Genomic DNA, 13523 nt, shown 5'->3' on the forward strand with positions numbered 1-13523 from the left:
CCTGAGCTGCAACAGTGCCGCGCTGACCACGACACTCTAAGCAGTGCACGTGGACGATGCTTGTACAGAGGACCCAAGCTGAGAATCCAGTTGTGTAAAAAGTGCATTTTGTTTATTACACAAACCTTAAAAAAGAAGTATCAATAGCTATAAAACGTATGACATGCTTAGGTTTTAAAATGGTCCACAAAGAAGTATCACGTCAAAACCTGGCCCCGGTGACGTTGCTCTTTAGTCGGCTTCGACTATTTCTGCAGAGCCTTGCACCACATAGTAGACGTAGTCCAGCTGTAGGTGTAGATGTAGTGAAAGCCTACGAAAAGACCAGAGACTCTCGGCCATGCCAAGAGGAAGTCCACTGGTCTACAAGACTGCTTACAGCAGGGGTTCCCAACTTTTCTTCTTTCTTTCTCTCTCTCTCTCTCTCTCTCTCTTTCCCTCATTCTCTCTCTCTTTCTATCTATTGAGATAGAGTGCGGAGTAGGCCCTTCGAGCCGTGCTGCCCAGTAGTCCCCCGATTTAACCCTAACCTAATCACGGGACAATTTACAATGACCAATTAACCTACCAACCGGTATGTCTTTGAACGGTGGGAGGAAACCGGAGCACTCGGAGGAAACCCATGCGGTCACGGGTAGAAAGTACAAACTCCTTACAAGTGGTGGGAGTTAAACCCGCGTTGCCTGCACTGTAAAACATTGTGCTATCCGTTACGCTCTATGCCACGGACCCCTACCATTCCACCAGGAGGACCACAACCTTGTCATGGGGTTTGGAGGCCTGCGTGCCTCAGTGACCCAGGGAGATGTATCGGCTGGAATCAGGCCTTCATGGTTTGGCTCTTGGTAGGGTCACCCAAACAGGTCAAAGGGTAGAGGCCAGACTAAGAGTGCTCTGCTGGTCCTCCAGGTTCGGGGGTTCAGCTCAGGGCCAACAACCCTGGTTGGTCAAACAAAACTGTTACAGAAACAGCAATGGAGAATCCTTCTACATCTGAGTGTGACGGTATTCCTGAGTCTCCACCCGGGACTTGTATGACTGACAATAGTGAAAACTGAGAGGAATGAAGCCCTGAACATCTCCGGAGATGGAGGACTTTCATTGCTGCCTGAAACACCAGAAGCGTAACAGGCAGAAAGTAAGTACCCCTACCATTAACTGAGAGGACCGTGGGCCTCAGGTTGGGAACCCCTGACTCACAGTATAATTTCTCTTTGCAATTAAAACAGGCAAGGTTGAAGGGGGGTGGGGAGTGAAGGTGCAATATTCAAAAGTGCATCAGGCTCTAGCACATCAAACTAATAATCTAGAGTATAATTAATAATCCAGTCACATAACCATTATACCACTATGCAATGCCCGCTTCCCAGCGTCCTTTACCCTGATGAACACGTTGTCTGAAAGTTATTAAAACGTTCGCCTACTTCTGCCTTTGATGAAACCCAAGCATCCCTTCAGCTCGTGCAGTGAAATGGACTTGCTGCCGTTGAGGTCACAGTACTCAATGAATTTCCTGGTGCACTTCCGCGGCTTGGCGTTCTTCCTCAGGTAAACCTTAAAGGGCCTCAGCTCCTTTTCGGAGATCTCGTTGTTGAGGTCCTTGTCCAGCCTGCCGAAGTACCAGCGAATGGCGCGGTCTTCCAGCAGGAAACTGACCGATCCTTCAGAAAGTCTGCAAAAGGAACAGAGTACACATCTACTATGCCGTATGAAACGCTGCGGTCAGCACGACGCTTTACAGTACGGACGACCCGGGTTCAATTCCTGCGGCTGCCTGTAAGGAGTTTATGCGTTCTCCCTGTGACTGCGTGGGTTTCCTCTGGGTGCTCCTGTTCCCTCCCACAATCCAAAGACGTGCCGGTTGTTTATTGTAGGCTAGGATTAAATGGGAGGATTGCTGGGCAGTGCAGCTCGAAAGGCCGGAACAGCCCGCTCTACGCTCTATCTCATTGATAAAATACAAAGTCTCAGGTTCCATTCTTGCTGTGTGAATAACTTGTGGTGTCAAGATCAGCCTCAGTATACTATAAAAGCCATTGACGATCAACTTTCGTCTCCATATATTTACATGTTGGTACAACGTGCAACGAAAATATTCAACAATTATAAAGAATAAAAAAACGATATGAAAATAAAGTTAGAAGTATGAATACAGAATAAATGTATAAAGATACAGAAATGTCAGCATTGTAAACAGCATTATAAAATGTGGCTTAAAGTGTTTCCAGTGCGGGGACTGAGGTAATAGATAGAGAGGGTGGGGGAGGTGGCTAACTAGAGTGGCTGATCAGATTAACTGCCTGAGGGGAAAGAAATTTCTCGGATGGCGTGAAGATTTTGTTTTGATAGCCCTATAAGTGCTTTCCAGAAGGAAGCTTTCCCCAAAACCCCAGTGCAACTTCAAAACATTAAACTAATCCAAAGGAAAACAAGAGAGCCGAGAGCAGCAAGTCTTAAGTTTGCTGTTTACTTTAGGTGAGTTACGCACGTATCACATGGTAGCATCATGTCATGTGCAATGCACGTATTTATAGATCATCATCATGTGCCGTGTTGTACGACATGGGCAATCATGGTCTTCCACCTGTCTTTAATCAGAAACTCTTCTGAATCTTTTCTCTTTCCATGACCGTGATCGCTCTCGGCAAGTTTTTCTACAGAAGTGGTTTATAGAACATAGAATAGTACAGCACATTACAGGCCCTTCGGCCCACAATGTTGTGCCAACCCTCAAACCCTGCCTCCCATATAACCCCCCACCTTAAATTCCTCCATATACCTGTCTAGTAGTCTCTTAAACTTCACTAGTGTATCTGCCTCCACCACTGACTCAGGCAGTGCATTCCACGCACCAACCACTGTCTGAGTGAAAAACTTTCCTCTAATATCCCCCTTGAACTTCCCTCCCCTGACCTTAAAGCCATGTCCTCTTGTACTGAGCAGTGGTGCCCTGGGGAAGAGGCGCTGGCTGTCCACTCTATCTATTCCTCTTAATATCTTGTACACCTCTATCATGTCTCCTCTCATCCTCCTTCTCTCCAAAGAGTAAAGCCCTAGCTCCCTTAATCTCTGATCATAATCCATACTCTCTAAACCAGGCAGCATCCTGGTAAATCTCCTCTGTACCCTTTCCAATGCTTCCACATCCTTCCTATAGTGAGGCGACCAGAACTGGACACAGTACTCCAAGTGTGGCCTAACTAGAGTTTTATAGAGCTGCATCATTACATCGCGTCTCTTAAACTCTATCCCTCAACTTATGAAAGCTAACACCCCATAAGCTTTCTTAACTACCCTATCTACCTGTGAGGCAACTTTCAGGGATCTGTGGACATGTACCCCCAGATCTCTCTGCTCCTCCACACTACCAAGTATCCTGCCATTTACTTTATACTCTGCCTTGGAGTTTGTCCTTCCAAAGTGTACCACCTCACACTTCTCCAGGTTGAACTCCATCTGCCACTTCTCAGCCCACTTCTGCATCCTATCAATGTCTCTCTGCAATCTTCAACAATCCTCTACACTATCTACAACACTACCAACCTTTGTGTCGTCTGCTAACTTGCCAACCCACCCTTCTACCCCCACATCCAGGTCGTTAATAAAAATCACAAAAAGTAGAGGTCCCAGAACAGATCCCTGTGGGACACCACTAGTCACAACCCTCCAATCTGAATGTACTCCCTCCACCACGACCCTCTGCTTTCTGCAGGCAAGCCAATTCTGAATCCACCTGGCCAAACTTCCCTGGATCCCATGCCTTCTGACTTTCTGAATAAGCCTACAGTGTGGAACCTTGTCAAATGCCTTACTAAAATCCATGTAGATCACATCCACTACACTACCCTCATCTATATGCTTGGTCACCTCCTCAAAGAACTCTATCAGGCTTGTTAGGCACGATCTGCCCTTCACAAAGCCATGGTGACTGTCCCTGATTAGACCATGATTCTCTAAATGCCCATAGATCCTATCTCTAAGAATCTTTTCCAACAGCTTTCCCACCACAGACGTAAGGCTCACTGGTCTGTAATTACCTGGACTAACCTTACTACCTTTTTTGAACAAGGGGACAACATTCGCCTCCCTCCAATCCTCCGGTACCATTCCCATGGACAACGAGGACATAAAGATCCTAGCCAGAGGTTCAGCAATCTCTTCCCTTGCCTCGTGGAACAGCCTGGGGAATAATTCGTCAAGCCCCGGGGACTTATCCGTCCTAATGTATTTTAACAACTCCAACACCTCCTCTCCCTTAATATCAACATGCTCCAGAACATCAACCTCACTCATATTGTCCTCACCGTCATCAAGTTCCCTCTCAGTGGTGAATACCGAAGAGAAATATTCACTGAGGACCTCGCTCACTTCCACAGCCTCCAGGCACATCTTCCCACTTTTATCTCTAATCGGTCCTACCTTCACTCCTGTCATCCTTTTGTTCTTCACATAATTGAAGAATGCCTTGGGGTTTTCCTTTACCCTACTCGCCAAGGCCTTCTCATGCCCCCTTCTTGCTCTTCTCAGCCCCTTCTTAAGCTCCTTTCTTGCTACCCTATATTCCTCAATAGACCCATCTGATCCTTGCTTCCTAAACCTCATGTATGCTGCCTTCTTCCACCTGACTAGATTTTCCACTTCACTTGTCACCCATGGTTCCTTCACCCTACCATTCTTTACCTTCCTCACCGGGACAAATTTATCCCTAACATCCTGCAAGAGATCCTTAAACATCGACCACATGTCCATAGTACATTTCCCTGAAAAAAAACATCATCCTAGTTCACACCCACAAGTTCTAGCCTTATAGCCTCATAATTTGCCCTCCCCCAATTAAAAATTCTCCTGTCCTCTCTGATTCTATCTTTTTCCATGATAATGCTAAAGGTCAGGGAGCGGTGATCACTGTCCCCCAGATGCTCACCCACTGACACATCTGTGACCTGATCCGGTATGTTACCTAATGCTAGATCTAGTATGGCATTCCCCCTAGTCGGCCTGTCAACATACCGTGACAGGAATCCATATTTGTCATCATTTTCTTCTGGACCGTGCTTTTATAAGGTGGGTGACCCCAGCCATGATCAATACTCTTCAGAGATTGTCTGCCTGGTGTCAGTGGTCACATAACCAGGACTTGTGATCTGCACTGGCTGCTCATACGACCGTCCACCACCCCCTCCCACGGCTTCACGTGACCCTGATCCCGGGGGGGAGGGGGCTAAGCAGGATCTACACCTTGCCCGAGGGTGACCTGCAGACAAGCAGAGGGAAGGAATTTGGTAGAGACGTATCTCCACCCCACCAACCAAATCAGATGTACAGACAGGGTAAATGCAGGTAGGCTTCTTCCACTGAGGTCGGAGAGACTAGAGCTGGAGGTCATAGGTTAAGGGTGAAGGGTAAAATACTTAAGAGGAAACAGAGGGTGAACGTCTTCACTCAGAGGCTGGTGCGAGTGTGCAACGAGCTGCCAGCGGGGGGGTGGGGGTGGTGCTGGATGCAGGTTTGATTTCAATGCTTAAGAGAAGTTTGGACGGGTACGTGGATGGGAGGGGTAGGGAGGGCTGTGGTCCGGGACGAAGCAGGATTTTTCCGGACAGACGAGATGAGCCAAAGGGCCTGGTTCTGAACAGCAGGGCATTATGGCTCTAGGAGGGGCAAAATTAATACCCGTATCACAAACACTGGCCTGACGGCAAACTACAATTCAGGTGACTTGATGAAGACACTGCAGCGTCTCCTACTACCTGAACCAGTGCCGGGGATAAAGGATGTGTAATCTCCTATGTCACCTATAGATAGTGGGGTCAGAGTCATAGAGGAATACAGGCCCTTCCACCCCTCCAGTTCATGCTAACCCTGGCGCCCAGCTAGCGAGTTACAATTTTCTGAGTTCAGCCCATATTCCTCCAAGTCACTCCTCTCCACATATCTTTCCAAGTGCTTTTTAAATGATACGATCTTATCTCCCTCAACCACTTCCTCTAGCACCTTGTTCCGTATACCCACCATCTCTGCATGAAAAGTTGGCCCTTCTAAAACTTTTCCCTCTCACACCAAACCTGTGCTCCCTTGTTTAGTACTCTACCACCCTGGGGAAAAGACTATTGTCCACCTTACCTATACCGCTCATTTAAACTCCACAAGGTCATTCCTCACCCTCCTACTTTCCAAGGAATAAAACCTATCCTGGGCCAACTTGAAGGCCTGACCTCTGCAAACCCTCAAGCCCACTGAGGTTGGAGGCCAAGGGCAGCCTATCCTGGGGTTTGAGGACTGTACGTGCATGGGTAGGAGGAAGGAAGAAAGGTGAAGGGAGACATAAATACCTTCTCCATGTTAGGAGTGAGCTAGCCTGGGCCATATCCATAATGAGTGACTTCAACAATCCTGTCACAAACTCTGTCTTCTTTCCACCAGGGCAACCTGGAGACACGTGACATGACAGACATTAGCAGGTCAGAACAATCAGCTTCAAGACTCTCTCAGGTGGTCTGAGGTGAAGGCAAGGCAGTTTTAAAGCAGACCATTAGATCCAATAAACAGCAAGTGAGGTGAATGCCAGTTCATCACCTTGTGGTGGTGGCTGAGAAACGACTGTTGCCCAACGTGTCAGGAAATAGAGAACCGACGTGACTATCACATCAGAAACACCAGAGATTCTGCAGATGCTGAAAATCCAGAGCAAAACACAAAATGCTTGAGGGACTCAGCAGGTCGAGCAGCATCTATGCAGAGGAATTTGTGGGAGAGACCAGAGGATGGTAGTAGCTGGTTGCCTCTCTGACGGGAGGCCTGTGGTAAGTGGAGTGCTGCAGGGACCAGTGCTGGGTCCATTTATATCATCAATCTGGATAATAGTTCTGGATCAAAAAATTTGTGGATAACACCAAGATTGGGGGTATAGTGGACAGCGAGGAAGGCTATCATGGCTTAGGGTGGGATCTGGGCCGGCTGGAAAAATGGGCTGAAAAATGGAAGATAGAATTTAATGCAGACAAGTGTGAGGTGTTGCACTTTGGTAAAACCACCCAGGATAGGTCTCACACAGTGAATGGTAGGGCAATACAGGTCCATCATTCATTGAAAATGGCATCACAAGTAGATAGGGTCATAAAGAAAACCTTTGGCACGTTGGCCTTCTAAATCAAAATATAGAGTACAGGAAGTGGGACGTTATGTCGAAGTTGTATAAGACAATGGTGAGGCCTAATTTGGAGTACTGTGTGCAGTTTTGGTCACCTACCTACAGGAAAGATGTAAATAATGTTGAAAGAGTGCAGAGAAAATTTACAAGGATGTTGCCAGGCCTGGAGGATCTGAGTTACAAGGAAAGGTTGAACAGGTCAGGACTTTATTCCTTAGAAAGTAGAAGATTGAGAGGAGATTTGGTAGAGATATACAAAATTATGAGGGGTATAGGTAGGGTAATTGCAAGTAGGCTTTTTTCCACTGAGGTTGGGTGAGATTACAACCAGAGGTCGTGGGTTAGGGGTGAAAGGTGAAAGGTTTAAGTGGAATATGAGGGGGAGCTTCTTCACAGGGAGGACAATGAGAATGTGGAACGAGCTGCCAGCGCAAGAGGTGCATGCGAGCTCGATTTCAATGTTTAAGTGAAGTTTGGATAGGTAGGGATATGGAGGGCTATGGTGCCTGTGCAGGTCAGTGGGAGTAAGCAATTTAAATGGTTCAGCATGGACTAGTTGGGCTGAAGGGCCTGCTTCTGTGCTGTACTTCTCTATGACTCTAACGAACAGTTGACATTTTGGGCTGAGACTCTTCTTCAGGACTGGAAAGGAAGGGAGCAGAAGCCAGAGTGGGAAAGTGATAGGTGAGGGGGACGGTAGGTGGGTGGGGATAAAGTCAGAAGCTGGGAGGTGATAGGTCAGACTAGGTGAGGGGGACGGTAGGTGGGTGGGGATAAAGTCAGAAGCTGGGAGGTGATAGGTCAGACTAGGTGAGGGGGACAGTAGGTGGGTGGGGATAAAGTCAGAAGCTGGGAGGTGATAGGTCAGACTAGGTGAGGGGGACGGTAGGTGGGTGGGGATAAAGTCAGAAGCTGGGAGGTGATAGGTCAGACTAGGTGAGGGGGACGGTAGGTGGATGGGGATGAAGTCAGAAGCTGGGAGGTGATAGGTCAGACTAGGTGAGGGGGACGGTAGGTGGGTGGGGATAAAGTCAGAAGCTGGGAGGTGATAGGTCAGACTAGGTGAGTGGGACGGTAGGTGGGTGGGGATAAAGTCAGAAGCTTGGAGGTGATAGGTCAGACTAGGTGAGGGGGACGGTAGGTGGGTGGGGATAAAGTCAGAAGCTGGGAGGTGATAGGTCAGACTAGGTGAGGGGGACGGTAGGTGGGTGGGGATAAAGTCAGAAGCTTGGAGGTGATAGGTCAGACTAGGTGAGGGGGACGGTAGGTGGGTGGGGATGAAGTCAGAAGCTGGGAGGTGATAGGTCAGACTAGGTGAGGGGGACGGTAGGTGGGTGGGGATGAAGTCAGAAGCTGGGAGGTGATAGGTCAGACTAGGTGAGGGGGAACTGTAAGTGGGTGGAGATGAAGTCAGAAGCTGGGTGGTGATAGGTCAGACTAGGTGAGGGGGACGGTAGGTGGGTGGGGATGAAGTCAGAAGCTGGGAGATGATAGGTCAGACTAGGTGAGGGGGAACTGTAAGTGGGTGGGGATGAAGTCAGAAGCTGGGTGGTGATAGGTCAGACTAGGTGAGGGGGACGGTAGGTGGGTGGGGATAAAGTCAGAAGCTTGGAGGTGATAGGTCAGACTAGGTGAGGGGGACGGTAGGTGGGTGGGGATGAAGTCAGAAGCTGGGAGGTGATAGGTCAGACTAGGTGAGGGGGACGGTAGGTGGGTGGGGATAAAGTCAGAAGCTGGGAGGTGATAGGTCAGACTATGTGAGGGGGACGGTAGGTGGGTGGGGATAAAGTCAGAAGCTTGGAGGTGATAGGTCAGACTAGGTGAGGGGGACGGTAGGTGGGTGGGGATGAAGTCAGAAGCTGGGAGGTGATAGGTCAGACTAGGTGAGGGGGACGGTAGGTGGGTGGGGATAAAGTCAGAAGCTGGGAGGTGATAGGTCAAACTAGGTGAGTGGGACGGTAGGTGGGTGGGGATAAAGTCAGAAGCTGGGAGGTGATAGGTAGATTATATAGACCTTCATGATTATTATAGACTTCTGAGTTTCACGCCTCACTTTTTATTTCTGAACAGGAAAGAGACTTGTCCTGATATACAGGCGCCTGTGTTTCCTGTGGCACCCTCACACTCCTCTGCACTCCTCCCAGTCACTCACCTTGCAGCTTCCGGTCCCTGAAGAGAGGGGCCATCTCCGAGACTTTGGACTTTGCACCACTCCCGCAGTCAGGAGTCTGATTCCTGCAGAGACAACGGTGAAATGTGAAAATGAGCACCAGTCCTCACTGAGGGATGGGAGAGGGAAGGATGAGCAATTTCGAGTTCCTGGAAATCAGCATCTTCTGAGGCACTATCCAGGGCCCAACATATCGAGGCAGTACAAAGAAGGCACCACAGCAGCTGTATTTCATGAGGAGTTTGAGGAGATTTGGTATGTCACAAACAACTCTCGCAATTTCTACAGATGGGAGAACACACTAGCCGGCTGCATCACTGTCTGCTGTGGGTGGTGGGGGGCACTGTACAGGATCGAAACAAGCTGCAGAGAGTTGTAAACTCAGTCAGCTCCATCATGGACACCAGCCTCCGTAGTATCCAGGACATCATCAAGGAGCGATGCCTCAGACAGCTGGCATCATCATCATCAAGGAGCCCCATCACTCAGGACATGCCCTCTTCTCATTGCTGCCATCAGGGAGGAGGTACAGGAGCCTGAAGGCCCACACTCAACGATTCAGGAACAGTTTCTTCCCCTCTGCCATCAGGGAGGAGGTACAGGAGCCAGAAGACACACACTCAACGATTCAGGAACAGTTTCTTCCCCTCTGCCGTCCGATTCCTGAATGGACACTGAACCCGTGAACACTACCTCACTACTTCTTAGATTTCTGTTTTTGCATTATTATTTACCTATGTTTCTGCTATTATTCTGCATTGCATTGTTCAGCTGCCACAATGACAACTAACCTCATGACATATGTCAGTGATGTTAAACCCAATTCTGATCCTGACAGCAAATTCCACAGATGCTGCTAATCAAATCAATGCCCATTTCCCACTCTGTCACTAATTCTTGTTACTTTCAGTTCCCACAATCGCCTTTGGGGGACAAGTGATCCCAGTCCCTAAAGAAATTTAGATGTTATAATACAATATTCATGGAATTCAAATGAATGATGGGTGACTTAATTGAAATGTATCAAACATTGAAGGGACTCGAGATGTGGAGAGGATGTTTCCTATAGTGGGGGAGTCTAGGACCAGAGGACACAGATAGAGTGGATGTGGGGAGGATGTTTCCTGTAGTGGGGGAGTCTAGGACCAGAGGACACAGATAGAGTGGATGTGGGGAGGGTGTTTCCTATAGTGGCGGGAGTCTAGGACCAGAGGGCACAGATAGAGTGGATGTGGAGAGGATGTTTCCTATAGTGAGGGAGTCTAGGACCAGAGGACACAGATAGAGTGGATGTGGAGAGGATGTTTCCTATAGAGGGGGGAGTCCAGGACCAGAGGGCACAGATAGAGTGGATGTGGAGAGGATGTTTCCTATAGTGGGGGAGTCTAGGACCACAGATAGAGTGGATGTGGAGAGGATGTTTCCTATGGTGGGGGAGCGTTGGACCAGAGGACACAGATAGAGTGGATGTGGAGAGGATGTTTCCTATAGTGGGGGAGTCTAGGACCACAGATAGAGTGGATGTGGAGAGGATGTTTCCTACGGTGGGGGAGCGTTGGACCAGAGGACACAGATAGAGTGGATGTGGAGAGGATGTTTCCTATAGTGGGGGAGTCTAGGACCAGAGGACACAGATAGAGTGGATGTGGAGAGGATGTTTCCTATAGTGGGGGAGTCTCGGACCAGAGGACACAGATAGAGTGGATGTGGAGAGGATGTTTCCTATAGTGGGGGAGTCTAGGACCAGAAGACACAGATAGAGTGGATGTGGAGAGGATGTTTCCTACGGTGGGGGAGTCTTGGACCAGAGGGCACAGATAGAGTGGATGTGGAGAGGATGTTTCCTACGGTGGGGGAGCGTTGGACCAGAGGACACAGATAGAGTGGATGTGGAGAGGATGTTTCCTATAGTGGGGGAGTCTAGGACCAGAGGACACAGATAGAGTGGATGTGGAGAGGATGTTTCCTATAGTGGGGGAGTCTCGGACCAGAGGACACAGATAGAGTGGATGTGGAGAGGATGTTTCCTACAGTGGGGGAGCGTTGGACCAAAGGACACAGATAGAGTGGATGTGGAGAGGATGTTTCCTACGGTGGGGGAGTCTCGGACCAGAGGGCACAGATAGAGTGGATGTGGAGAGGATGTTTCCTATAGTGGGGGAGTCTAGGACCAGAGGACACAGATAGAGTGGATGTGGAGAGGATGTTTCCTATAGTGGGGGAGTCTATGACCAGAGGACACAGATAGAGTGGATGTGGAGAGGATGTTTCCTACGGTGGGGGAGTCTTGGACCAGAGGGCACAGATAGAGTGGATGTGGAGAGGATGTTTCCTGTAGTGGGGGAGTCTAGGACCAGAGGACACAGATAGAGTGGATGTGGAGAGGATGTTTCCTATAGTGGGGAAGTCTAGGACCAGAGGACACAGATAGAGTGGATGTGGAGAGGATGTTTCCTATAGTGGGGGAGTCTCGGACCAGAGGACACAGATAGAGTGGATGTGGAGAGGATGTTTCCTATAGTGGGGGAGTCTCGGACCAGAGGACACAGATAGAGTGGATGTGGAGAGGATGTTTCCTATAGTGGGGGAGTCTAGGACCAGAAGACACAGATAGAGTGGATGTGGAGAGGATGTTTCCTATGGTGGGGGAGCGTTGGACCAGAGGACACAGATAGAGTGGATGTGGAGAGGATGTTTCCTATAGTGGGGGAGTCTCGGACCAGAGGACACAGATAGAGTGGATGTGGAGAGGATGTTTCCTATAGTGGGGGAGTCTAGGACCAGAAGACACAGATAGAGTGGATGTGGAGAGGATGTTTCCTACGGTGGGGGAGTCTTGGACCAGAGGGCACAGATAGAGTGGATGTGGAGAGGATGTTTCCTACGGTGGGGGAGCGTTGGACCAGAGGACACAGATAGAGTGGATGTGGAGAGGATGTTTCCTATAGTGGGGGAGTCTAGGACCAGAGGACACAGATAGAGTGGATGTGGAGAGGATGTTTCCTATAGTGGGGGAGTCTCGGACCAGAGGACACAGATAGAGTGGATGTGGAGAGGATGTTTCCTACAGTGGGGGAGCGTTGGACCAAAGGACACAGATAGAGTGGATGTGGAGAGGATGTTTCCTACGGTGGGGGAGTCTCGGACCAGAGGGCACAGATAGAGTGGATGTGGAGAGGATGTTTCCTATAGTGGGGGAGTCTAGGACCAGAGGACACAGATAGAGTGGATGTGGAGAGGATGTTTCCTATAGTGGGGGAGTCTCGGACCAGAGGACACAGATAGAGTGGATGTGGAGAGGATGTTTCCTATAGTGGGGGAGTCTAGGACCAGAAGACACAGATAGAGTGGATGTGGAGAGGATGTTTCCTACGGTGGGGGAGTCTTGGACCAGAGGGCACAGATAGAGTGGATGTGGAGAGGATGTTTCCTACGGTGGGGGAGCGTTGGACCAGAGGACACAGATAGAGTGGATGTGGAGAGGATGTTTCCTATAGTGGGGGAGTCTAGGACCAGAGGACTCAGATAGAGTGGATGTGGAGAGGATGTTTCCTATAGTGGGGGAGTCTCGGACCAGAGGACACAGATAGAGTGGATGTGGAGAGGATGTTTCCTACAGTGGGGGAGCGTTGGACCAAAGGACACAGATAGAGTGGATGTGGAGAGGATGTTTCCTACGGTGGGGGAGTCTCGGACCAGAGGGCACAGATAGAGTGGATGTGGAGAGGATGTTTCCTATAGTGGGGGAGTCTAGGACCAGAGGACACAGATAGAGTGGATGTGGAGAGGATGTTTCCTATAGTGGGGGAGTCTATGACCAGAGGACACAGATAGAGTGGATGTGGAGAGGATGTTTCCTATAGTGGGGGAGTCTAGGACCAGAGGACACAGATAGAGTGGATGTGGAGAGGATGTTTCCTATAGTGGGGGAGTCTATGACCAGAGGACACAGATAGAGTGGATGTGGAGAGGATGTTTCCTACGGTGGGGGAGTCTTGGACCAGAGGGCACAGATAGAGTGGATGTGGAGAGGATGTTTCCTATAGTGGGGGAGTCTAGGACCACAGATAGAGTGGATGTGGAGAGGATGTTTCCTATAGTGGGGAAGTCTAGGACCAGAGGACACAGATAGAGTGGATGTGGAGAGGATGTTTCCTATAGTGGGGGAGTCTCGGACCAGAGGACACAGATAGAGTGGATGTG

At 49.3% G+C, this 13523-nt stretch overlaps 1 protein-coding gene across 3 annotated transcripts in view; it reads right to left on the minus strand.

Moving 5' to 3' along the window:
- LOC140737369 (SPARC-related modular calcium-binding protein 1-like) overlaps positions 1-13523 on the minus strand; it is a 237157-nt gene that overhangs the window by 91268 nt on the left and 132366 nt on the right. For 2 of the 3 annotated variants that reach the window (XM_073063829.1, XM_073063831.1), the window contains 3 exons: positions 9303-9385; positions 6333-6429; positions 99-1672 (listed from right to left, as the gene is read on the minus strand). In XM_073063829.1, the coding sequence (XP_072919930.1) occupies positions 1408-1672; positions 6333-6429; positions 9303-9385 (445 nt within the window). In that variant the 3' untranslated portion in view covers positions 99-1407. Of the gene's footprint in view, positions 1-98; positions 1673-6332; positions 6430-9302; positions 9386-13523 lie in introns of those variants that run through there. The other variant, XM_073063830.1, reaches the window with a different exon arrangement.

Source organism: Hemitrygon akajei, chromosome 12, assembly GCF_048418815.1.
Source record: "Hemitrygon akajei chromosome 12, sHemAka1.3, whole genome shotgun sequence".
In the NCBI taxonomy this organism is placed as follows: Eukaryota; Metazoa; Chordata; class Chondrichthyes; order Myliobatiformes; family Dasyatidae; genus Hemitrygon; species Hemitrygon akajei.